The 27,860-nt window shown below is 40.9% G+C and overlaps 1 protein-coding gene across 3 annotated transcripts; it reads left to right on the top strand.

Moving 5' to 3' along the window:
- Positions 1-83: 83 nt before the first annotated feature.
- On the top strand, positions 84-27,639 carry LOC131237262 (uncharacterized). 3 transcript variants are annotated; one of them, XM_058234951.1, is made up of 8 exons: positions 93-257; positions 23,112-23,216; positions 23,364-23,505; positions 23,640-23,736; positions 24,277-24,348; positions 24,541-24,609; positions 24,737-24,790; positions 27,368-27,639. In XM_058234951.1, the coding sequence occupies exons 1-6, from the start codon at positions 247-249 to the stop codon at positions 24,546-24,548; spliced, it is 435 nt and encodes a 144-aa protein (XP_058090934.1). In that variant the 5' UTR covers positions 93-246; the 3' UTR covers positions 24,549-24,609; positions 24,737-24,790; positions 27,368-27,639. The 3 variants fall into 3 exon arrangements, with proteins under 3 accessions (XP_058090933.1, XP_058090935.1, XP_058090934.1); XM_058234950.1 differs by lacking the exon at positions 24,277-24,348 and having other exon boundaries at positions 84-257; positions 24,394-24,609; XM_058234952.1 differs by lacking the exons at positions 23,112-23,216; positions 24,277-24,348 and having other exon boundaries at positions 87-257; positions 24,394-24,609.
- The last annotated feature ends 221 nt before the right edge of the window (positions 27,640-27,860 follow it).

The following is a 27,860-nucleotide window of genomic DNA, read 5'->3' as shown; positions in this document are numbered from 1 at the left end:
TTATTTCTTTTATAAGAATATTTTATTTTGTAGTTTAAACTTAATACCTGACTTTTTTGAGTTCTTTGCCAAACTCACCTTGTTCCTACATTGTTCTCATTTTTGTGAGGGTTTTTGTTCTTTTTATTACAAGTGATCAAAGGTAAAGTTAAGGATGTTGAATTGCCTGAGAAAGTAGACATTCTGATTTCTGGTGCTATATGATTCAGAAGGGTGTTCTCAAATGACCATCATGTAACTTCTGCAATGTTGACAGGGTATGATTATGAAACAATTTGATTCAAGTGATTGAATTTGGTAATTTTCCTCATGAACTGTGAATCCCACTATGGATGGAGCATATCACTAAAAATCCATTTACCAAAAGCAATTCTAACCATCCAAATAACTGCTCTCAAATGGATGGTTCAAAGTAAAATAGTGAGTGGCTCATATTTTAAGAGATAGAAAATCAAATGGTTAAACTTATTTTCTCACTGCACTTTTTCACTTATGCTCCATACACAATTGAGTCAACGATTCGATGGTCCAGATTATATTACGAGTATGCCATGTTATATGCAATTTCTCACTCATGTGCCATATTTCTAATCACCATCTATAGTACAAACTATTTTCTTTGAATTCAAATTACAAAGATTTATAATAGATGTTTATGATAGATTATTCTCATTTCTGGAGTCAATGAAGTATGCTTCTGTAATATCAATCCACTGCGACTGATATATTGAGTTTATAATTATCACAGTGGAAGGAGCTTCAAGGTGGGTTTGAGCAACTAGATTTGCAGCATGTGTTCATATTTGGCAGGTGATTCATCCAGCACTGAATATTATAGTTAATCTTGTTTACCCTCCTCCTTCAATCAGCAACAAACCTTCTGTGCTAGCACAAGGTCAGCAATCTGTGTCAGTTCAAACCTTAAATGGTCATGCTATAGAAAATAGAGAAAGGAATGCTGACAGAACTATTTCAGATTGAAATGCTTCCTTGCCCACTCAAAATGAGTCAAGAGAGCGAGATGGGGAACCTAGTGGAGTGGAACGGGGCAGTTCAATGGTGCCTGTTGTGCCTACTATTGCTCCTACAGTAGTTGGAGATCAGAGGATATCTTTGAAAGTGCCTAGTTTGTCAATTATGTGAGTGTTGAGTTGGCTAGACAAAGAAGCTCCATAAGAAGATCAATCAACTGTCGTCCACAACTGGATGTGGGCCTGAACTCACCACAGGTAAATCTTAGCCTCACATCCCATGTCTCAAAACACCAGGTAATTAAAACCCTTAAAATTGATCAAAATATCATAGGGTTTTTGGGTTAGAAAACTTTTTCAAACTGCAGAAAAATCTCTAAGTTTTCTACCTTTGTCGATTTATAGACAGGCGGTTCGATGAAATCGAACCTTACTGTCGATGTCCTCGAAACACACTCGATAATATCGAAATAAGGACATAAGATGTCCAGCAACCACATCTACATCTAGATGGAATTATCGATGTATCAATAGTCGTATCGATATCATTGATAATTGAATCTCGAGTCTATCGAAGATGACTCAATAAAATCGACATCATATATAATGTGTCCAAGTTCTGCTAAGGCAAATCACAAAATCCCCGATATATCGAAGTCTCCTCAATATCCTTAGAATTCAAATTTCGAAGATATCGGAAGCCCTTCGATGATATCAGTTTTGGACACTCTGTTTTTCAGCAATATTATCAGGTTGTTCTATCTTGGATTGAGGGTCACTCGATAGAATCGATATTCAAATATCGATGATATCAAGGCTGGGTTGATGACATCGAGAATGGACATAAACTGTTCAGCAAGCTTAACTGAAAAATCCTTTGGATTTATCGATGCATCAACACGACTATCAATATCATCGACATTCAAATTTCGATGATATCGAGTGTGCCTCGATCATTCCGTTGACCTGAAATACTTCAAAGGAAAGTCTCCCACATTTTTAAATGTCGAGGAATCGAACCTCATCTTGATGAAATCAGAGTTCAAAATCCGATGACATCGACGCATGTTCGATTTCTTTGACTAGCTGGCAAAAGGTTTCAAAAGCGTTTAACATTTGAGTTCGTGTCATCAAGCTGCCAGTCAATGTTATCGAGAGTATACGCTCAATGATATCGACCCTGCTCAATGATATCGAACTCTGTCAAAAATGCGACTGTTTTATATCCGTTGGAACTTTTTGCCTATTGAATGAGAGGTTGCCCTTGGTTGTTGGATAGAGAAAGAAGAGAGTGCTTTTGAGTGTTTAACCTTAGATCATATACCCAAAGCCCTTTCTCTCATGGAAGCTCATCCTCCAATCCACCCTCATCATTGACATTCAATAGAGTGGATTGGGGATTGAACTTTCACATTCAAGGATCCTCCAGCTACCATCTTAATGGCAAATCATTAAGCTAGGATGCCTTGAATGCATAGATTATTGGAATCGCTCTATCTCCCTTATAGGAAAATATTTGAGAGTAAGATTCCATCATAACCTTAACCCAACCTGTCACCATGTATTGGTACATCTTTTGAGTTGTGGTTCAAGGAAGCAGAAGATTCTTCATCAATAAAGGAGGAGATCTTCAACAATGCGCTGAATGAGGCTCATCTACTTATCTGTAAGTTATTAGAGTCCGGAGGACCCTTGTGATCATTGCTTCTGTGAGATTGGGTTTAAGGTGTTTCTCACACCTTGCAAATCCTCTAAGAGGCCTCCGGTAGGAGTGTATGTGGTGGGTACTTTGTGTTGACCCTTGCTCTGTGGAGAGCATAAACGTTAGGTCCTTTGTGTAGGTCCTTGACCAAGTTGGTCTAAAAGTTGTGTGCGTTGTGTTGACCCTTGCTCGTGGGAGCATAAACAAGTTCCTTAAGTGGATCCTTGGCCAATGTGCCTAAAATCGGGTGTTATGTGTTGACCCTTGCTCGTGTGAGCATAAGCTGTCAGCTTAGGTGTAGGTTGTACTGGTTAGAGGTGAACCTGATTTAAAACCTTCGGTTTGAGGTGAACTTGTTGTGAAACCTCCTTAGTGAAATTCGGTACACTCAAGGGTTGAGTGCATCTGCCAGAAGTGGAGTAGACAAGTAGTCAAACCATTATAAAAATGACTATGTTTGTGATTGATGTTTGTCGTTGATTACTTGTGTGATTTCATTAAATGCTTTCATATTTGATCACACCTCACACACAGTTACATCCATCATAAACTCTGAATTGCATCATGTTTATCATTAAATTAGTTTTATGATTGGATCCTCTAATTGGCTTGGAAGCCATAAGAGTTACTTTGAAGAAATCTTGATTTATGAATATTTTCTTAGAATAGGTTTGATAGGATTTTAAATAATCATAAAAATTTTGAAAGAGTCCTATTCACCCCCCTCTAGGACATATTGGCGTATTCTTACTTTAACTAAAGCGGTCATTACCGCAATTTCAATTGGTATTAGAGAGGGTCTCTCTTAAGGGCTTCACCGCCTAGAGAGTGATCTTGACTGAAGTTGGTAATACGACTAAAGGTGAGGCCTCATCGGTCACTAAACCTCCAATATTTGATGGATCACATTATGCATATTGGAAGGCTAGGATGCACTACTTTCTAAGATCTTTAGATCATGATGTTTGGGATATAGTTGAAAGAGGATATGTGTCACCATCTGAACAAATAGTACTTGAAAATGGCACAACTATCACCAAACCAAAATCCAAAGAAAAGTGGACAGCATTCGATAAAGAAAACCAAATTGCCAAGGCTAAAGCTATGAATGCTATCTACTGTGCTGTGTCCCAAAATATTTTCAATCAAATCAGTATGTGTGGGACAGCCAAAGAAGCATGGGATTTGTTGGAAACAACCCATGAAGGAACAAGCACTGTGAAGAGATTTAAACTGCAACTCCTAACATCACAGTTCGAAAGTCTCAGAATGGAAGAGCATGAGACCTTCATGGAGTTTTTCATAAAACTGAATATCATTTGCAACTCCATGGGTGGATTAGGTGAGAAAGTTCCGGTTTCAAAATTCTGTAGGAAAATACGAAGATAATTACCGGAACGGTTCAATCCTAAAGTAACAAACATTGAAGAATGTAGAAACATAGATGACGTGAAAGTAGAAGAACTAGTGGTTCTCTACAAACATTTGCACTACACTTCAAACAAACCCCTAAATCCAAAACTATTGTCCTCAAAACATTAAAGAATACACTAAATGAGGACAGTGAAAGTGAAAGAGAAAACGAAGATAAAGAAGTGGCTTTATTGGCACAACGGTTCAGAAAATTCTTCCGAAAAAATCGTGGCCATCCATTTAAAGGAAGAAAGGTGGACAACAAACTTTCTGTAGGTAAATTTGGTAAAAAGACCAAAGAACCACAATGTTATGCTTGTCAGAAGTTTGGACACCTGTCTGCTGAATGCTTAAATAAAAAAAAAAAAAAAAACTAAGGGTAAGGCAATGACTACCACATGGGATGATACAGAAGAGTCAAACTCAGAATCTAGCGACTTTGAGAGCGATAGAGACCAAAAATCTTTGGAAATTCTTATGGTCTCCACTGCTCCAATCATTCCCATTGAAACTAAGAACTCAGTGAAACTAAGAATGAAAAAGAACACCAAGCCACTGAAAAGGAAGAAGAAGAAGAACATAACAAACTACAAGATGCTTACAATTAACTCTACATCCATAACATCAATATAGTTAGAAGACTTGCAATATTTGAAAATAAAAAGGAATTGCTGCAAAAGGATTTGGATAGAACCTTGGAAATTAATTCACATCTAATTAATGATCTACAGCAATATCATTCTGATAATGATATATTAGAAAGAATCAACACCTTCCTTAAATCTGAGTCTGAAAAACTAAACAAACAGGTTGAGCTATTAAAAGACAAAAACATGCTCCTTCAAAATGAAAATCACACACTCCTATTTGATTTAGAAGAATCTAGAAAACTTGTTAAGATAAACTATAAGTTTTTCCAAAGTGATAAGAAATTAGAAAAACTCTTAGGAATGGGAAGACAAGGAAAGGACAAGAGTGGCTTAGGATATGATAAATTTAAAACAACAACCAAAAATGCAGCACCAATGGTTGAAAAATCTGCTGCTTCAGGAAGTAACAAAAGAACTACTCCAGTCTGTCATTTATGAGGTGATTCGGGTCATTATAAGTTTGAATGCTTGACACCTAGGAGGACACAACAGAATTCTGGTCAAAATCATTTTGGTAAAATCAAATCAACAAGAAAAATACAAAACATCAGAAGTCCACCTAGGAATATGGATAAAAGAAAGAAACATCCATCACCACCTATAATGAATGATAGAATGAAGGAGTTAGTGAATCAAGTGGCTAAATTAAACATGAAAACTAAATCTACCACAATTAATAATCCTGTCACAAAATAGGTAGTGAGAGAAAAGAAAAATTGCCTTATTACTCATTCAAATTATATAACAGGCAATGATACTAAGTGGTACCTGGATAGCAGTTGCTCAAGACATGTCGCGGGTGACAAATCCCTTTTGTCAAACTATTCAAATCTTAATGATGGGATAGTCACCTATGGAGACGGAAGCATCGCTAGAGTAATTGGACAGGGAATTATCAAAGGAATAAAATCGCTCAAAAATGAGAATGCCTTTTACATAAAAGGATTAACACATAATCTTCTGAGCATTTCTCAAATATGTGACAATGGGCATGTGGTTACATTCAACAATCAAGAATGCGAAATCCTTAACCTATCAGGTAAATCAATGATGAAGGGTTGTCGCACAAATAACCATTGCTATGTCATTAAAGGCAGAGGAAGGGATGATCCATATGCCTATAAATATTGAGCATAGAAAAACAAGTCTAGGTCATGTATCGAGATCTGCATATTTACTAAAATGATGCAATTTTTGCTGAGCTCCTAATGATACATCTGAGGTCTCTCACCTCAATCTTTTTATATATAAACATTCTAATGTTTATAATTTTGATTTGTACAATGCTTGTACAAAATTTTGCTGTGTATACTGTTGATTCAAAGATATTCTATACTATACATGAAAGTTTGTGGAACTACGGAAAAATGAAAATCGATCATTTTGGTAAAATCTCTCACCTTCGATATGTCTGCCGATAAGTCATGTGGATTCTCGATTAATCGATCAAAGGTCGATATCATCGACGCCTCTTTGGAATGAGAAGAGTCATATGATCGAGAATGATATCGAAGACGGTTTCAATAACATTGAGTGGGGTCTCTCGATATTATCGAAACACTAGTCAATGATATCGAAGATTGCCGCCTGATATAAGGCGGCCGAGCGGGAAAAATCACATTTTTCATCAAAAAGTCATTTTACTTTCTTCTTGCTTGTCACCTTTTGTTGGTTCACACGAAACTTCATCCAAGAGTCATCGACGTTCCTCAAAACTGGTATTACCCCTTCCATTCCTTCTTTCCAAGATTCCATCTTGTTTTTAGATTGGGTATTTTTAGACTCTTGAGAAGAAATTTTGTCTGATTGTTCCCAAAACTCTTAAATCTCTATTCATAAGTGTCAGCAAATGGGAAAGGATAAAGGAAAAGTGTCCGGTCCTGGAGAATCGTCTAGATCCTCTAGACAAAAAGTTCTTGCTCCAAGAGAAAGAGCAAGGGCTTCTGACTGCGGAACCCCTACACGCCAACGAACTAGACTAGCGTCACGTGGCGGGTCCCAATCCAAGGCACAGACACCTCCTCCGCCTAAGGTGAATCCAGTTTTAGCCAAATATACTAGTACGAAGCTTATCCATGAGAGAAAGGTTGACAGGGACTGTCTAATACCGTATAATCTGGAATCTCTTTTTGTTGAAATTGAATGGTTGCCCGTTCTTGACTTTGGTCGGCCATGCTACTATGAATGGATGTACAATTTTTTCGCTTCTTGTCATTCTCCTGTGTCTGATCCACCTTCCATCACTATGTGTATTGATGGTGATGACGCGGAGATCACACCTGAGTCTATTGCAGAAATCTTTGGTCTTACCCTGTCACCGGTCAGTCTTCCAGATATGGATCTTGAAAATATTAAAACTCGATCCATAGTCACTAAGTTTCTCTGCCATGGTCGTGACATTCCCTGGTACCAAGGCAATGCATTAAAATCCAAATTCATGGAACAACGGTTTCGCATTTTGTATGGTATCTTCACTTCCAACATCTTTCCTAGAAATACCAACCATTCCGATCTCACTGGGTTTATGACCAGAATAGTCTACTCCATAGCCACAGGGATCAAGGTCTACCTCCCTACCCTTATTGTACATCAGTTAGTCTATGTCACGCCCCAAACCCAAAAATCAGATTCATAGGAATCCCGATTGTCGAATCCGGTGCCGACAGCCTCCGTAGTGCCCCATTCTCGACTCTCAGCACGCAAATGCCAAGTTCCAATCCTCAGATCCTACAAAGAGGATTTTCCAACGTACATTTATCTCGTAAGAGGCATAACCACGAGTTTACCCAAATCACACGGGCAACATCATCATCACATATCCACTAATATAAACATTCGAATACAATACTAAAAGGGAAATACATATGTTAAAATCAAAACTCCAGAAGTCAGCTACATGCTCTAATCTCCACACTGCTGCAACCTAACATCACCTGCATGCATCTATCGTGCATAAGCGTATAGAAAGCTTAGAGGGTGGTGTAAGTGTGTGCACAGGGTAAGTGTCAAGTATTCAATATAATGCCATAATCATACAATATCGAAAATACTAGTAAGATCATGAATCATACGATATCAGAGTAAGAGAAAATACCAACAAATCCATGAATCAAACAATATCAGAGTATGCAATACAGATCAGCTATGCAAATGAGGAGTTATAAAGAGCCAAATATCAGATGCCGAGGATGCAATGCAATATACAATTCTTGATGAGTTCACGAATACCGTTAGCCGTATATAGACCATATAAATACAGAAACACAGTAACCCAAAATGCCATATGCCACAGATGTAATGAAATATGCAGTGCGAATGGAATGACCATGATGGAGTGTGAAGTCGAGATGATAGTACGTAGAATCATAGGCTATGGGGTCCATCACAAGGGTCTTCTATCCAAATTAATCCCATACCTAATTTGGATAGGCAGACTTAAGTGTTAAACTCCTGATCTCAGGTTAGTCACGCACCCCCAACTAAAATCCTGGCCATTACGAAAGTACACATAACAATTAGTTGCACACCACCAGCCCGATTGGATAGTGAATGAATGAGTATGCAACTCCTTCTCAATAAGTCTGCATATTAGTACTGTTCATCACTTAGATCATCATCAGGGTCTAGTACACTCTACACCAGCTTGTCGCCCCATCAAGCGTAAAACTGGGTAAGTGGAAGAGACCTCATTATCCGCCTGGCCAGTAGTCAGCCAATATCTAACCGGCACGTCGATAGCTGACCCATTCACGAGCTGGTCAAACTCAGCCTAGCTATGCCTACTCCCTCAGGAGGGTAAGGCCACACCCCCTCCCAACCGACCACGACACGGTGGGAGACGAGGCCTACCGGTATATGGCTCTCATGTGGTTATATATATCCATTCGGTCTCGACGTTGGGGCATCCTCTGGTACCAAGAGGGTTTAGAAATTTTCACCATGGGCCATTTATGGCAGCCCGATGCTAATAAGATATTTCAGGTGTCCCATCTGGCCATCCACGATATGCCTGTGGAGGCTACGGCCCTGATATCGCTAGGGCATACAGTAATCACAACATACAATGCTAGATGCATGAGCTAAGTAATCCAGTTATACATTAATCCTGTGCATACCATGCACTCATGTGAGACAATCTTCGCCTATCAGGGAGTCTCATAACAACCTGCCCAATGACATATTCAATGGTCAAGCACATCTCATAACAAACATGCAGATGATGCGTATGGGCATGTATCATGATGCTATGCTGTCACATACTCATAATCGGTATCAATAACCAGCATCGACAATCGGCCTTAACAATGTGGACATTTAACCAACATTGCCCCCAAGGAATGGCCCGTATAGGGCCTAACATATAGTGAACCCATGACCTCACACAAGGGCCTAATATACAACACCATGGGCCTCACTCAAGAGCTTAATATACATCACGATGGGTCTCTCACATGGGCCTAACATACATCACAATGCGCTTTATCGCCTGGCCCTCAAATGCATCACAATGGGCCTCATCACATAGGCCTTAAACATAGGCTGAATACACATCACAATGGGCCTCAAATACGAGCCTTATATATCACATTAAGCCTTTAACACGGGCCGAATGCACATCACAATGGGCCTCAAATACGGACTGCATATACATCACACTAGGCCTCGATAATCGGCCTCGATATCCAGCCTTGACAATCAGAATCGGCCTTGACAATAGGAATCAGAATCGGCCTCAACAATCATAATCTTAATCGACCTCGACGATCGGAATCAGAATCGATAATCAGAATCAACCTCGATGATCAGAATCGGTATCGACAATCGGAATCGGCCTCAATAATCGGAATCGGAATCGACCTCAACAATCAGCCTCGACAATCGGAATCGGCTTCGACCATCGAAATCGAAATCGGCCTTAATAATCAGCCTCGATAATCTGAATCAGAATCGATAATCAGATTCGGCCTCGATAATCGGAATCGGTATCGACAATCGGAATCGGAATCGGCCTCAACAATCAGCCTTGACAATCGAAATCGGCCTCAACAATGTGGACATTTAACCAACATTGCCCCTAAGGAATGGCCCGCATAGGGCCAATCATATAGGGGTCCACATTCTCATACAAGGGTCTAATACACATCAACAAGGGCCTTAATTACATCAAATGGCTAAATCAAGTGGGCCGATCAAATGGGGGATTCAAATGGACCGAATCAATGGGCCAAATTAAATGGGCTGAATCAAATGGGCCGAATCAATGGGCCGAGTCAAATGGGCCGATTCAAATGAGCCGAATCAATGGGCCGAGTTAAATGGGTTGATTCAAATGGGCCGAATCGAATGGGCCAAATCATTGGGGTGAGTCGAATGGGCTAAATCAACGGGCCAAGTTAAATGGGCCGAGTCAAATGGGCCGAATCATTGGGCCGAGTCAAATGGGCCGAATCGAATGGGTCGAACAATGGGCAGGGTCAAATGGTCCAAGTCAAATGGGCCAATTTGAATGGGTCGATTCGAATGGGCCAAATCAATGGACTAAGTCGAATGGGCCCAAACCAACCACACCATTCATCTATAGATAGAGATCATTTTAAAGTATTATAAAATGAATCATATATAAGGATCACCTGGACCATACCACAAATGGTAGTGGTGATAATGATTTCCACTATTGAATTCCAGTGGGGCCCACCATAGTATTTATTTTCCATCTAGTCTGTGCATAAGGTCACAAAGACCTGAAACGGGAGGAAAACAAATATCATATTGGTCCCAAACTCTTTAACCCAAGGGGGGTTTTCATGGTGGACGTTCACACCTATTGCTCCTTGTAGTGTGGTCCACCTGATAACTAGATCAGTCTCATTTTCGATCCCAAGCTTGAGACTAGCTAGCCAAATGGATGAACGATTAGGATGTAACATATACATCAAAGGGACCCACAAAGCTTGCTGCCGATAAGCAGTAGCTGTGGCTATAGGCCCACCGTCCATCAGACAGACGGTGTGGATATACACGGTGGTACAAACCTCACAGCAAGTGGTCCCATAAACCCAACTGACATCAATACAGCAACTATATAGCTGCCGTATGAGTTCAAATGGCATAGGTGGGTCCCACGTGGAGCCCACCATAATTACAATTATATAATATCAAATATATATTATATTTTTATTTTATATATATATATATATATATATATAATTTTATATATATTATAATATACCCACCTAACATCCAGCGTCCAGCAATGGACAGCTGGATGTAATCAGTGGAGACATCACGTGGGTGTGGCCCTCCCTGAGATAATATATTATCTATTATATATATATATATATATATATATATATATATTATATTATATTATATTATATATATTATACAGCAAGTCAGATCCAGCGTCCAGAGAGTCTGGACGCTGGTTGGGCAGTTGGGTGCAACGGGATGGGTCCACATGTGTGTTTGTGAGAGTGAGGGGTGACAGTGTCCAGCGTCTGTCAGATGGTAGGCTCCACATGAATGGACGGCATGGATGATTCCATGTAACATGGTGGCCCCACGTTCAGTGCGCCACGCTGTGGAACAAGCTGATTTTTTTTTTTGTGTTTTTACTTCATCCAGGCCTGTCACATGGCAACAAGGTGCGGATACATTGCATCCATCACGGTGGATCCTACCATTTGGACACGATGTGGATCATCCATTAAGGTGGGCCATACACCTTACCATCATCAACACAAAAAAAAAAGAGATAGAGAAAGAGAGGGGGAGAAAGAGAGTACGGTGGAGATGGGAGGGACCCCGCCATGGGTCCCTCTCAATACAATACATGCATCAATGGATCCCACATCAAGTGGGCCCCAAAATTTGAAATCGATGGTGGATCACCCACCTAGCGGCCTTCTCCTTTGGCTCCTTGGACTCGTATGCTCCTTGCCTTCAATTTTAATAGAAGTTGATGGAGATTAGAAGGTTGAGATGGGAGATGAGAGAGTGGGAAAGTGGGCCACACATGTTTTGGGAGAGAGAGCTTGGACATTGGAAGCTCTCATTGGATTTGGAAAATTGTTAGAGAATGAGAGAGAGAGAGAGGAATGATGGATTGATATGGGATGGGTGGAATGGGTGTTGTAAGGAAGGGTAATGGGAAAGCATGTGTTTGTTAGAAATTTTGGTAAAAGAGGGATGGGTAGGGAGAGAGAGAGTTGACTTGGGAAAAAGGAGGGATGGGTGTTGGTACTTGGGATAAGGTGAGGTGGCATTGAGGTATGGTGGTGTACTTGACTTGATTTGATGTGACATGTTGTAGAAATTCTCTCAAAATTTCAATACGCGGCATTTTTTTGGAATGAACGCGGGCCCATATCTCCCGGCCCAGGTATCGGATCAATGCATGAGTCACGACGTTGGAACTGCGGCGATGGCAAGGTCACTAGGGTACAAGTTTCAGGTCGAGCCCACTTTGGTATGCAGGACTCGGCTTGGGATCATGCGCAAACATTAAATATAGGTCGAAGGTTACCGAAATTCGACCAGAAGGACCGCAGAAGCCTATGGAAGGTACGGTCTAGGATACGGGCCTTACAACTCTCCCCACCTAATAAAAATTTTATCCTCAAAATTTACAGAACAGGCATGGAAAGAAGAAATTCATCAAGTATATATGACAAGGCAAATTAATCTACAAAAGGATGAAGATAGCACTCTCTAATCTTAACATCGCCCTCCCATGATGCATCATCAACACTACGATGATCCAACTAAACCTTGAATCCTGGACCAGAAATGATCAAAACTGGAAAACTATGCAGCCTCAGAATTTTATTAACGATTAATCTAACATGACGGTCCTATGAACTGGTTGGTAACTCCTTCTGATGACTAGGCATCCTGCTGGGCTGCATAAAGTCTGTCCTATGCCTATTGGGGAGGTGTTTGTCTTCTCTGTGGTTGTTGCTGCCGCAGCTGCTGTTGGGGTCTCGATGGTAGGAGTTGCTGTCGCTGCTACTAGTGCTGAAGGCGAGGAGACTCCCGCCAACGGCGTCTCATCTCGCTGCACCCATGATAGACACCGATGAACTGCCTCGGAGGTGGTGCTAGGGGTGCTGCCGATGCTCAGATGGATGAACGATTCCTATGCCTCTGCAGCCATCGATGCTGCTACTGTTGGGAGTTACCAGAGGGGGCTTGCCTCTTTCAGTCTCTTCTTTGGTCACGATCCCTCTGTGAACTGACTCACTCGTCCTCATAAATCTGGGCCCTCTGTACTTCCTTCTCGAAAGTCGGGAGCTCATGCCCAACAACACAGCCTCGGGGACCATAACGTAAGTCGTTCTCGAAACACTAAGTCTTCGCTCCTCATCATCAACCAAATATGGTGCGAATCTGGACAGTGCTGTAAAATGAACCGCATATTGCACCACAGACATGTCTCCTTGCACCAAGTTATCGAACTCTAACGCTCGCTACCGACGAGAGTAGTCGGGAAAATACTACTGGTCGAATCGGTCTATAAAATTCTCCCATGTCCAAACAAAATCAGGCCCTGTAATATGGGTAATGGAGGTCCACTAGTGCTCGGCCTCACCCTGAAGAAGAAATACGGCCAACCGGACTCGTTGCTGGGTCCTACATACCATAATATTAAAAATCTTCTCCACATCGGAGTGCCATCTCTCGGCTGCCGTCTGATCTGGCTCGCCTTGGAAACGTGGAGGATCGAGCTGTCAGAATTCCCAAAGAAGGGCACTCGGGCACTCCTGCTCTACCTAGGCTAGCAAAATAACGGGGTGCCTGCCCTGCCCCTAAAGGGCGCCCATCACAGCTTGCAACATCTGCTATAATTGGGAGGCACTCACGGGTACGGTCGGATCCACACTGGTCTCAGGTGGAGGAACGACATCCTCAGGCTGGGGAGCAGGGATCTCTAGTGGTGGAATGGGAATCGCTCGTGTCGCTCTCATGAGTGGCATATCCTATAGGAAGGAACAAAGGAACCTATTATCCTTAAATACTCTTGAATATACACATGATGGTAAGCTTTATCAGAAAGTCTCTACGTTATTCGAACTCGGAGGTCTAATCATTCTAAGTTCTCAGCAATCATAGAGTGTAGGGTAGCTATCAGCAGATATGTGATGTTATCCTCAGGTATTCCCAAGTTATGCTCTGATACCATCTTCTGTCACGCCCCAAACCCAGAAATTGGATTCACAGGAATCCCGATTGCCGAATCCGGTGCCGACAGCCTCCGTAATGTCCCATTCTCAGCTCCCAGCACCCAAATGTCAGGTTTCGATCCTGGAATCCTACAAAGAGGATTTTTTAACGTACATTTACCTCGTAAGAGGCATAACCATAAGTTTACCCAAATCACAAACGCAACATCATCATCACATATCCACTAATATAAACATTTGAATACAATGTTGAAAGGGAAATACATATGTTAAAATTAAAAATTCAAAAGTCAGCTACATGCTCCAAGCTCCACACTGCTGCAACCTAACATCACCTGCACTCATCTATCGTGTATCAGCTTATAGAAAAGCTTAGAGGGTAGTGTAAGTATGTGCACAGGGTAAGTGTCAAGTATTCAATATAATGTCATAATCATACAATATCGGAAATACTCGTAAGATCATGAATCATACGATACTAGAGTAAACGAAAATACCGACAAGTCCATGAGTCAAACAATATCAAAGTACGCAATATAAATCAGCTATGCAAATGAGGAGCCATAAAGAGTCAAATATCAAATGTCGAGGATGTAATGCAATATACAATTCCTGATGAGTTCACGAATATCGTTAGCCATATACAGACCATATAAATACAGAAACACAGTAACCCAAAATGCCATATGCCACAGATGTAATGAAATATGTGGTGCGAATGGAATGACCATGATGAAGTGTGAAGTTGGGATGATAGTATATAGAATCGCAGGCTATGAGGTCCATCACAAGGGTCTTCTATCCAAATCAGTCTCATACCTAATTTGGATAGGCAGACTCAATATGGTAAACTCTTAATCTCAGGTTAGTTGTGCGCCCCATCCGAAATCCTTGTCATTTGAAGGTACACGTAATAAGTAGTTGCGCACCACCAGCCCGAGTAGATAGTGAATGAATAAGTATGTAAATTCTGCTCAATAAGTCCTCATATCAGTACTGTTTGTCTCTGAGATCATCACCGGGGTCTAATATACTCTACACCAGCTTGCCGCCCCATTAAGCACACAAGTGGGTAAGTAAGAGAGACCTCACTATCCACCTGGCTAGTAATCAGCCAATATCTACCCAGCACGTCGATAGCGGCCTCGTTCACAAGTTAGTCAAAATCAGCCTAGATATACCTACTCCCCCAGGCTGGTAAGGCCACACCCCTTCCCAACCAACCACGACACAATGGGAGACACGGCCTACTGGTATATGGCCCTCATGCGCTCATATATATCCACTCGGTCTTGACGTTGGAGCGTCTTCTGGTACCAAGAGGGTTTAGAAATTTTCACCTAGGGCTATCTATGGTAGCCTGATGCTAATAACATATTTTTAGTATCCCATCTGGCCATCTATGATATGCCTATGGAGGCTATGACCCTGATATCGTTAGGGCGTACAATAATCACAACACACAATGCCAGATGCATGAGTCATGCAATCCAGTCATACATCAATCTTGCGCATATCGTGCGCTCATTTGAGACAATCTCTACCTATCAGGGAGTCTCATAACAACCTGCCTAATGACATATGCAATGGTCAACCACATCTTATCACAAACATGCAGATGATGCGTATGGGCATGTATCATAATGCTATGCTATCACATACTCATAATCGGTATCAATAATCAGCATCGACAATCAGCCTCGACAATGTGGACATTTAGCCAACATTGCCCCCAAGGAAAGGCTCTCATAGAGCCTAACATATAGTGGACTCATGGCCTCACACAAGGGCCTAATATACAACACCATGGGCCTCACTCAAGAGCTTAATATACATCACGATAGACCTATCACATGGGCCTAACATATATCACAATGGGCTCTATCGCCTGGCCCTCAAATGCATCACAATGGGCCTCATCACATAGGCCTCATATACATCACATTGGGCCTTAAACATGGGCTGAATACGCATCACAATGGGCCTCAAATACGGCCGCATATATATCACATTAGGCCTCAAACACGGGCCAAATGCACATCACAATGGGCCGCATATACATCACATTGGGCCTCGACAATCGGCTTCGACAATGGGAATCGAAATCAACCTCAACAATCGTAATCGTAATTGGCCTCGACGATCGAAATCGGAATCGATAATCGGATTTGGCCTTGATAATCAGAATCAGTATCGACAATCAGAATCAGCCTCAATAATCAGAATCAGAATCGGCCTCAACAATCAGCCTCGACAATCGGAATCGGTCTCGACAATAAGCCTCGACAATCGGAATCAGAATCGATAATTGGATTCGGCCTCGATAATTAGAATTGGTATCGACAATTAGAATCGGCCTCAACAATCAGCCTCGACAATCAGAATCAGCTTCGACAACAGCCTCAACAATCAGAATTGGAATCGGCCTTAATAATCAGCCTCTACAATCGGAATTGGTCTTAACAATGTGGACATTTAACCAACATTACCCCCAAGGAATGGCTCGCATAGGCCCAATCATACAGGGGTCCACAGTCTCATACAAGGGTCTAATATACATAAACAAGGGCCTCAATTACATCAAACGGCCGAATTAAGTGGGCCGATCAAATGGGCCAATTCAAATGGACCAAATCAAGGGCCGAATTAAACGGGCCGAATCAAATGGGCCGAATCAATGGGCCGAGTCAAATGGGCTAATTCAAATGGGTTAATTCAAATGGACTGAATCGAATGAGATGATTCAATGGATCGAGTCAAATGGGCCGATTCAAATGGTCTGAATCGAATGGGCTGAATCATTGGGCCGAGTCAAATGGGCCAATTCAAATGGGCCGAGTCGAATAGGCCGAATCAACGGGCCGAGTTAAATGGGCTGAGTCGAATGGGTCGAATCATTGGGCCGAGTCAAATGGGTTGAATCGAATGGGTCAAACAATTGGTCAGGTCAAATGGTCCGAGTCAAATGGGCCGATTCGAATGGGTCGATTCAAATGGGCCGAATCAATGGGTTAAGTCAAATGGGCCCAAACCAACCACACCATTCATCTATAGATAGAGATCATTTTAGAGTATTACAAAATGAATCATATCCAAGGATCACTTGGACCATACCACAAATGGCACTGGTGATAATGATTTCCACTATTGGATTCTAGTGGGCCCCACCATAATATTTATTTTCCATCCAGTCTGTGCATAAGGTCACAAAGACTGAAATGGGAGGAAAACAAATATCATATTAGTCCCAAACTCTTTAACCCAAAGGGGGTTTTCATGGTGTACGTTCACACCTATTGCTCCTTGTTGTGTGGTCCACCTGATAACTGGATCGGTCTCATTTCCGGTCTCAAGCTTGAGACGAGCTAGCCAAATGGATGGATGGTTGGGATGTAACGTATACATCAAAGGGACCCACAAAGCTTGCTGCCGATATGCAGCAGCTGTGGTTGTAGGCGCACCGTCCATCAGACGGATGGTGTGGATAGTACAATGATAGACGGTGTGGATATACACAGTGGTACAAACCTCATAACAAGTGGTCCCGTAGACCCAACTGACGTCAATACAGCAGCTATACAGCTGCTGTATGAGTTCAAACGGCACAGGTGGGTCACACCTGGGGCTCACCACAATTACAATTATATAATATCAAATATATATTATATTTTTATTATATATATTTAATTATATATATATTATAATATACCCACCTAACATCCAGCGTCCAGCAATGGACGGCTGGATGTAATAGGTGGAGACATCATGTGGGTGTAGCCCTCCCTGAGATAATATATTATCTATTATTATTATTATTATTATTATTATTATTATTATTATATATATACACACACACAGCACGTCAGATCCAGCGTCCAGAGAGACTGGATGCTGGTTAGGCAGTTGGGTGAAACGGGGTGGGTCCACGTGGTGTGGCCCATCATATATATTTATATTATAATATATTATATAATATAATAGTATATATATACATATATACTATACATATACATATACATGCGTGTTTGTGAGAGTGAGGGGTGACAACGTCCAGCATCCAGAGACGCTGGACGGTAGGCTCCACATGAATGGACAACATGGATGATTCCATGCAGCACGGTGGCCCCACATTCAGTGCGCCACACTGTGGAACAAGCTGATTTTTTTTTGTGTTTTTACTTCATCCGCGTCTGTCACATGGCAGCAAGGTGCGGATACAATGCATCCACCACGTGGATCCTACCATTTGGACACCACGTGGATCATCCATCAAGGTGGGGCATACACCTTACCATCATCAACAAAAAAAAGAGAGATAAAGAAAGAGAGAGGGAGAAAGAGAGTACGGTAGAGATGGGAGGTACCCCACCGCTATGGGTCCCTCTCAATACAATACATGCATCAATGGGTCCCACATCAAGTGGGCCCTAAAGTTTGAAATCGACGGTGGATCACCCACCTAACGGCCTTCTCCTTTAGCTGCTTGGACTTGTATGCTCCTTGCCTTCAATTTTAATGAAAGTTGATGGAGATTGGAAGGTTGAGATGAGAGATGAGAGAGTGGGAAAGTGGGCCACACATGTTTTGGGAGAGAGAGCTTGGACGTTGGAAGCTCTCATGGGATTTGGGAAATTGCTAGAGAATGAGAGAGAAAGAGAGAGAGAGAGAGGAATGATGGATTGATATGGGATGGGTGGAATGGGTGTTGTAAAGAAGGGTAATGGGAGAGCATGGGTTTGTTGGAAATTTTGGTAAAAGAGGGATGGGTAGGGAGAGAGAGAGTTGACTTGGGAAAAAGAGGGATAGGTGTTGGTACTTGGGATAGGGTGAGGTGGCATTGCGGTATGGTGGTGTACTTGACTTGATTTGATGTGACATATTGTAGAGATTCTCTTGGAATTTGCAATGCGTGGCGTTTCTTCGAAATGAATGTGGGCAGGTATCTCCTGGCCTAGGTATCGAATCGGTGCGCGAGTCGTAACGTTGGAACTGCGGCGACGGCGCAGTCGCTAGGGTACAAGTTTCAGGTCGAGTCAACTTTGGTATGCCGGATTCGGCTTAGGATCACGGGAAAACGTCGGATATAGGTCGAGGGTTGCCGGAATTCGACTAGGAGGACTGCGGAAGCCAAAGGAACGGTACGGTCTAGAATACGGGCCTTACAGTCTATGCCATTCATACATCCCGGGATGTTCACTTGCCCTATCTCTGGATTATACACACTATGTGCAATGCCATTGGCTTTTCAACTACCAACGATCTGAAACTTCCCCTTCAGGTCTTCAATAAGAACAACATTCGAAGGATGGATTTAAAATTCCACAAGTTTCCCGTGGCTCCACTTGAGGAAGGAATTCATGAAGAAGGAGAAGGAGGTGAAGGCGATGCTCCTGCTGAAGGGGTTGGAATGGCTAGGAATGAACCTCCTGCACCCCATCAAACTCCATCCACATCAGAGCCCGAGCATGCGAAAAGGTTTAAGCTCCATCAAGACAGGATTGGAGCAATACAGTAATATGTCGCCCTGCTAAAGGAGTCTGTGAATACACGGTTTACTGTCTTGAAACACCTGGTAAATGGAGTGCAACAAACGGTGCAGTAATTGGTGGATCTACTCACCTGCCAACACGACAATACTGCACCATCCTCCTCTGCTCCTCCGCCATGAAAAGGCAGTCTGTGTGTCGTCACATACACCCTACTCTCATCTCAACGTTAGGGCATGGGTATCTTTTTGTATGCCCTACATTTACGTGAGTGTATGTGATGGTATCCTAACCTGCAGAGTCTAATAGTTTTTTTTTTTTGTTACGTTGTATATGCCCATAGATGTGCTAAATACTTATGGTTAGTTTTGGGTGTTTTTTTTTTTTTTTTTTTTTTGGGGGGGAGATAACTATTATATTACTGCCAATCTCGGGCAGTATATATGTTTTGGATATTTTGGGCCATGATTGGTTATAATTCATATCTACCTTACTACCATCCCCTGTTTTATCTAGTTATAGCTCAAATGGTGTGGAATGCATGCGCCGTTTTGGTCTTTATATTATCTACTTACTATTTTGCCCTATTTGATCTTTTACGATGCATACATATTCTCTAGAATGTCATGCTAGTTATATCTATCTATCTTATGCATGTGTCCTCTGAATGTTGGTTCTCCCCAATTGCTTGACCTTCAGTCAATATCAACTATAGTATTATCCTTTGCCAATGACTGATAAAAAAGGGGAGAACAAATTAAACACCCTGACGGAAAAATTGTGTATATTTGTTTGTGAATGGTGATGCAGGTGTTAGGGGGAGCAGCTGCACCAAGAAAGGGAGAGAATGCTGTTAGGGGGAGCAGCTACTGATTGTGTGCATGGGTTCACTAGATATTGTAAAATTGTGTAAAGTGCATGTACACATAATTTAGGGTGTTTGTCTAGATATTGTTCTAGGGTGTTTTGGTATTTTGTCACGTAATTGACAAAGGGGGAGATTGAAAGTGCCCTAGTTTTTCAATTAGCGTGAGTGTTGAGTTGGCTAGATAGAGAAGCTCCATAGGAAGATCAATCAACCATCTGCCACAACTGGATGTGGGCCCGAACTCGTCACAGGTAAATCTTAGCCTCACATCTCATGTCCCAAAACACCAGGTAATTAAAACCCTTAAAATTGATTAGAATATCATAAGGTTTTTGGGTTAGAAAACTTTTTCAAACTGCATAAAAATCTATAAGTTTTCTACTTTTGTCGATTTATCGACAGGCGGTTCGATGAAATCGAACCTTGCTGTCAATGTCCTCGAAACTTACTCGATAATATCGAAATGAGAACATAAAATATCCAGCAACCGCATACCTCTGGATGGAATTAACGATGTATCAATAGTCATATCGATATCATCGATAATTGAATCTCGAGTCTATTGAAGATGACTTGATAAAATTAACATCATATATAATGTGTCCAAGTTCTGCTAAGGAAAATCACAAAATCCTCGATATATCGAAGTCTCCTTGATATACTCAGAATTTAAATTTTGATGATATCGGAAGCCCTTCGATGATATCGGTTTTGGACACTCTGTTTTCCAGCAATATTTTTAGGTTGTTCTATCTTGGATTGAGGGTCACTCGATAGAATCGATATTTAAATATCAATGATATCGAGGCTGGGTCGATGGCATCGAGAATGGACATAAACTGTCAAGCAAGCTTAACTGGAAAATCCTTTGGATTTATTGATGCATCGACACGACTATCGATACCATTGACATTCAAATTTCGATGATATCGAGCGTGCCTCGATCATTCCTTTAACCTGAAATACTTCAAAGGCAAGTCTCTCTCATTTTCAAATGTCAAGGAATCGAACCTCGTGTCAACAAAATCGGAGTTCAAAATCCGATGACATCGACACATGTTCAATTTCCTCGACCAGCTGGCAAAATGTTTTAAAAGTGTTTGACATTTGAGTTCGTGTCATCGAGCTGCCAGTCGATGTTATTGAGAGTATATGCTCAATGATATCGACCCTGCTCGATGATATCGAACTTTGTCAAAAATGTGACCGTTTTATATCCGTTAGAACTTTCTGCCTATTTAATGAAAGGTTGCCCTTGGTTGTTGGATAGAGAAAGAAGTGAGTGCTTTTTAGTGTCTAACCTTAAATTATATACCCAAAACCCTTTCTCTCATGGAAGTTCATCCTCCAATCCACCCTCATCATTGACATTCAATAGAGTGGATTGGGGAATAAACTTCCACATTCAAGGATCCTCCAGTTACCATCTTAATGGCAAATCATTAAGCTAGAATGCCTTGAATGCATAGATGATTGGAATCTCTCTATCTCCCTTATAGGAAAATATTTGAGAGTAGGATTCCATCATAACCTTAACCCAACCCGTCGCTATGTATTGGTACATCTTCTGAGTTGCGGTTTGAGGACGGAGAAGATTCTTCATCAATAAAGGAGGAGATCTTTGACAACATGCTGAATGGGGCTCATATACTTATCTGTAAGTCATTAGAGTCCAGAGGACCCTTGTGATCATTCCTTATATGGTATTGGGTCTAAGATGTTTCTCACCCCTTGCAAGTCCTCTAAGAGGCCTCCGACGGGAGTGTACGTGGTGGGTGTTTTGTGTTGACCCTTGCTCTATAGAGAGCATAAACGTTAGGTCCTTTGTGTAGGTCCTTAACTAAGGTGGTCTAAAATTTGGGTGCATTGTGTTGACCCTTGCTCGTGGGAGCATAAACAAGTGAGGTTCCTTGAGTGGATCCTTAGACAGTGTGCCTAAAATTGGGTGCTATGTGTTGACTCTTGCTCGTGGGAGCATAAACTGTCAGCCTAGGTGTAGGTTGTACTAGTTAGAGGTGAACCTGATTTAAAACCTCTGGTTTGAGGTGAACCTGTTGTGAAACCTCCTTAGTGAAATCTGATTCACTTAAGGGTTGAGTGTGTCTGTCTGGAGTGGAGTAGACAAGTAGTTGAACCACTATAAAAGTGACTGTGTTTGTGATTGATGTTTGTCTTTGATTACTTCTGTGATTTCATTAAATCTTTTCATATTTGATCACACCTCACACACAGTTACATCCATCATAAACTCTGAATTGCATCATGTTTATCATTAAATTAGTTTTATGATTGGATCCTCTAATTGACTTGGAAGCCATTAGAGTTACTTTGAAGAAATCCTGGTTTATGAATATTTTCTTAGAATAGGTTTGATAGGATTTTAATTAATCATAAAAATTTTGAAAAAGTCCTATTCACCCCCCTCTAGGACATATTGGCATGTTCTTACTTTAACCAAAGCGGTCATTACCGCAATTTCAATCTTTAGGTCCTGGAGCAGGTTGTGCCGACCTTGCTGCACAGCTAGAACTAGGATATTACCAAGCAAGGTATGTCGTGCGTGCCAACAATGGTATAAAGGTTCTTTTGCATCTTCTCCATCCTAGGATATTTACACCTCCAGCTTCTCTCGACTGCCTACGCGTTATGGCATGCCAAGGCCTGTTTGGTTTAGCTAGAGACAATACAATTATACACATATTAACAAAGCTTTAAGTGAGCGACCATTGTATCTTTTGATGATCTTAGTTAATGCAGCTTACTCAGTCACGAATTAAAGTTTTTGTGTATAGTTTTTCTATCAGTATGTTGATGTGTTTGCATTGTCTACTTTGTGTAGTGTGACTTGCATCCTAATATGGGCCACGTATAATCAGAATCCTTCTTGTCCTCAGTGCAAGCATCCGTTTCAGTTTCTCGGTGTTCATCGATCACTAGATGGAAGGTATATGATGGCCCTGTTTGTAAATATCTTTCAATATTTACCAACACCTAAACTAGATACTAATAACAAACCCCTGTTGATTGAGAAGGTGCTCCTATTAACTTTAGAGTTCTTCTCCAAGTTTCTGAACTTGCCTGATGTAAATAGGAGGTTGAGGAAGATCATCTCCATCCTCTCAAGTGACCAGCCTCCCTGCCCTCAGCTGTATCTATACAGCACAACTGACAAGGTCATTCCAGCTAGGTCGGCAGAGTCTTTTATTCAGGAGCAGAAGAAATCTGGGAGAAATGTATGGTGAATCATACCTAGGCCAAAATGTAACCAAGATATGTTTTCTGAATAGTTCTTTAATTTTTTTTCAATTGCATTATTAATATATCTACACTTTCTATTTCTTGTTATGACTAATATATCAATTTGCAGGTGAAACCGAATGCAATGGTTAAGGACACAGCTTTCTTGGGGCATCGCTCTCTGATCATCTCAAACCGACTTCAATCCTCTTATCATGAAGAGAAAGGTAACTGGTTGGTCATTCATTAGTTAGCTAGCGACTGTTGGATATGGAAATTCAATTCAAATTGCAATAATTAAGAAACCCCAAACTGAAACCAATCCAAAGTTGGATTAGTCCCATCTTGTAGGTAAGTGGTTGGTCATTCATTCGTTGTCTTGCTTAGGCCTTAACAAATAAATGGGCTAGGTTTAGCAAATACTTAGCAACATTTGTTCAATTATTTTATTTTATTTTTTCTTTCTTTCTTTTTTTTTTTTTTTCTATTGTAGTGGGTGCTAGAGTCAACATTTAGAAGGGGACAACCAAATCCTGTTGGGGGAATGGTAAGTGTGTTTTAAAGTTAACGCTGCTTTCCCAAACGAGTCTTTTTGATGCTGCTTCCTTCATTTACTTTAAGTTTGTTTCATATGCCATGGTTCCTGTATGTAGTAAGTGTTCTAATTTGAAGTTTTAACTGCTCATGCTTATTTATTTTTTAATTTACTTTGAAAACATTACACATTCTCATGTAATATCTCCACTGTATTAAATGATCCACCTCAGGAGACCATTTCAAAGGAAAGAGACCTGCTTGTTTGTTGCATTTGCCGTCACAAACACGGTGTCTGCATAAAGGTTTGGCTTGCTTAATCATTTGTTTTCTTCTTTAAAATTTTGTAGGTTTGACTCCAAAAATGAGAGGTAGACTTTATTCTGTTTGCTTTGCTTCACACTACCTTCAACTGTCTTGCACTGTAATAATGATGACTGTGAAACTGCATTTCATCCTACTTGGCTAAACATGTTGGCCTGCACATGGATGTGAAGACTGGTAGAGGCAAGTTTTTTCAGCACAAGGCTTATTGTGAAAGGCATAGCTTGGATCAGAAAAAGAAGGTCATATCAATTTCATTTGAAGAATGAATATCTTATGATGCATTGTCTTTCATAGGATAAAAGTCTTATGTCCCAATGTATAAGTTTATTTCCCCTGCCTCATCTTGGTTTTTATCAATTTCTACAGGCTGAGAGTCTGCAACATGGACCTAATGAGGTCTGATGCATTAAGCAAATCTGGGTCAGTGAGAATCTACTATAATCCACATCTTGTCTGTTTTCTCATTCATTATCCGATCCTCCTTTTGGGTTTCCTTTCCAGCACTTCCAACTCTCAATTCTACTCTCCTTCCTTTCCCTACACACGTCCATCTGCATTTCATTTCTTGTTTAAAAGTTTCCTTTTCCAAAAAAATGGAGTGATTTGACAAATTTAGGTGGGTTTCCTTTCCAGCACCTGAATTTCTTTCTTTGTGAAAACAAATTCAGGTGCAGGCATGGGTATTTCCATGTCGTGAACAATGACTACGCTCACTGGGAGATTATGCGATTGGCAAAAGTGCAAATCCCACCATCAACAGCCAGGGCAACAGATATCTTGCCCCAACGAATCGTTTTGCCAAGGAGGTAGTGTAACAGTAACAATTGAATTCTCCAAGATCTCCAGTACCATAAACTACATTTACAAATTGAAAAATGATATGAGCAAGCTCTGTTAGAGTAGATTCCCACCACTAATCCTATTATATTTGAAATATCTGTTACAGATTATATTATATTAGATTTTAGGTTACCTTTAGTATATAAACACGTCATTGCCAATGGAATAATTCACCTAAGATCTTCATAATGTAGTTGTTAAAATGTAAGAACTAAGTGATTTGGTCCTTAGTACAAGCTAAATGTATGTCATCTCATCTAGTGAGGTTGTCACATTTCTGGCCCTTATGGTGAAGCTAAGGGAAGGCACTGGGCCAAATGCTAATACTGGTGTTGTCACTGGAGTTCTTGCAACTATTGGGGAGCTTGCTAGGCTGGTGGGTTTACTTCCCTATTTTTTGGGTTATATTTTGAATCACACAGTGTGCTATGGTACAAGTTCCAATTTCATCAAGTTTGATACTTTAAATTAGCTTGCCTTTTATGTGGGTGGTATGAAAGGAATGATGAAAATGTTTTCTTTTGATTCTAAATTGTTGAAGCATTGCCATAGGAGTTTTTGCTTGTTTACTTTAATTTGTAACAAGTAGTGATCATGTTGTCATTTTGGTATCTACCTCCTTTCATAGAGGCTAGCATACTTGCTTGCTGCATTACACTTTGGGGACCACATGATGTGAGGATAATCACTTACCAGTCATGTTTCCACATGATTTTTTTTTCACTATTAGCAATGGTGTGATCTTAATTCGTTTGTTATGGTCCTTGTTATAGGGAGGTTTTGGAATGAAGCAATATCTTGGTGAACTAATGCCAGTAATTGTTGAAGCCTTCTTGGATGGAGCTGCTGTTATAAAGCGTGAAGTGGCTGTCGCAACTCTTGGTCAAGTTGTACATAGCACTGGGTATGCTATGTCCTCTAATTTGTTGTTCTCAATTTAATATTACAACACCTGGCATTGCATGGTCATTGACCAGTCTTAGTTATGATTGGTATTAGCTTGCCCCAGATGGCATGCTTTCTGAGAGTCTCGATAACCAGTTCTCAGGACACATCTTCTTTCTCCTTTCAGTCACCAATACAATTCCAAAATTTTCTTAAGTTCCATTTGATTGACATTAAATAAATAAAATGATATGCTTTCGCTAAGAGGAACAAAAGAAAAGATTTTTAATTACCAAAAAGTGATCTCTAAGGGGCTTTTACCTTTGTGAATTTTATTTTTCCTTGCAAGTATTGGTCCACACTGGTCCTCTCTAATTTCTTTTAATGAGAATTCCGCATGATTGTCTCTACAAAAGCTGAGCCCAGGTTAACTCTCTACTGTTCTGCTTCTTGATCCATGAGCATTTATATTAACTGAACTGGGGATGCATTTTGAGTTTCCCTTTAAATAAGTTTCTATAACTCATAGCGATAATTCTTAGTTTTGATTAATGTTGGATTGATTTCTTTCGTTTGGCAGTTATGTGATTGCTCCATACAAAGAGTACCCACAACTGCTTGGTTTACTATTGAAATTGTTGAAGGAGCTGGTAGATTGGGTTCAAACAGTTGGTAGATTGCAACAACCTTTGATATTATAACTAAAGGAATATCTTGTAGGAACAATGTGTCATCTGTCATGGCCCACCCAAGAAGGTACCCACCAATCGGATGATGTGGAGCAGCATGCACATGCACTGATTGGATAGTAAAGTTGTCTACAATCAAAACACAAGAACATCCCTCCTATCATTTTAAAATTTTAATATCATTTCATCACCACCACCATCATCTGCCAGTGGGAGTATTGTGTTCTCATTGCTAGTCCAAGCCAGAATAAAGAAGGATGGTTGTGTCAGCTTGTCAGGTTGGCAGCTAATATTAAACTTGGGTTGATGTTTTTATCATGAATCCTAACAACTTTGAGATTTGTTTATTTTTGAAAATTGAGAATGGGTCCTGATTGAGCATGTGCAGGTTCGTGGGCTCCCTTGTGCCCACAATTTCCATGTGGAATGCATTGACGAGTGGCTCCGGCTAAATGTGAAGTGCCCCTGATGCCGCTACTCCGTCTTCCCTAACCTTAACCTCAGCACCCTCTCCAACCTTCACGCTGACACTGGGCATCCCTCTGCTAGTGTTTTGACGGCCACACACTGCGTGCACATGTAGCTAGCAGGCCAGAGCTACCTGTTGAGGTTGCAGGGCCTGCTACGCACAATCTGAAAGCTAAATGCTGGTGGAGGTAATGATAACGCTGGCCTGGAAGCTGCAGAAGATGAACGGGCAGTGTTATCTCAGGGTCCGCCAAGCACGATGGCACTGGTGATGATGGGCGCGACCATGACTTTGTATTATTTATGGAACCTAATGTTGTGTAATAGTTTGATTGAGTTAAACTTTAAATAGACTGTTGTTAAGTGTTTTGTTGGTATTGTGGCTTTCATGATTGATTGTTTCATGAGTGGATTGAATGAATGGATTAGTAGTTTAAAAAAATAAACATTTTTAGCCTCAATTTGTAAATGAGGCTTGGATTTAGCCTGGGTTGTTGAAAACCAAGGTTGAAATTCCCGTGGCTAAAGGATTTAGCCTCGGTTGTTGAGAACAAAGGTTAAAAATAGATTTAACTTCAATTGGAGGCAATTGAGGCTAAATTTTGGAT

Source organism: Magnolia sinica, chromosome 2, assembly GCF_029962835.1.
Source record: "Magnolia sinica isolate HGM2019 chromosome 2, MsV1, whole genome shotgun sequence".
Lineage (NCBI taxonomy): Eukaryota > Viridiplantae > Streptophyta > Magnoliopsida > Magnoliales > Magnoliaceae > Magnolia > Magnolia sinica.
The sequence above is the reverse complement of the archived record's forward strand: the minus strand, read 5'-3'. Positions and strand labels throughout refer to the sequence as shown.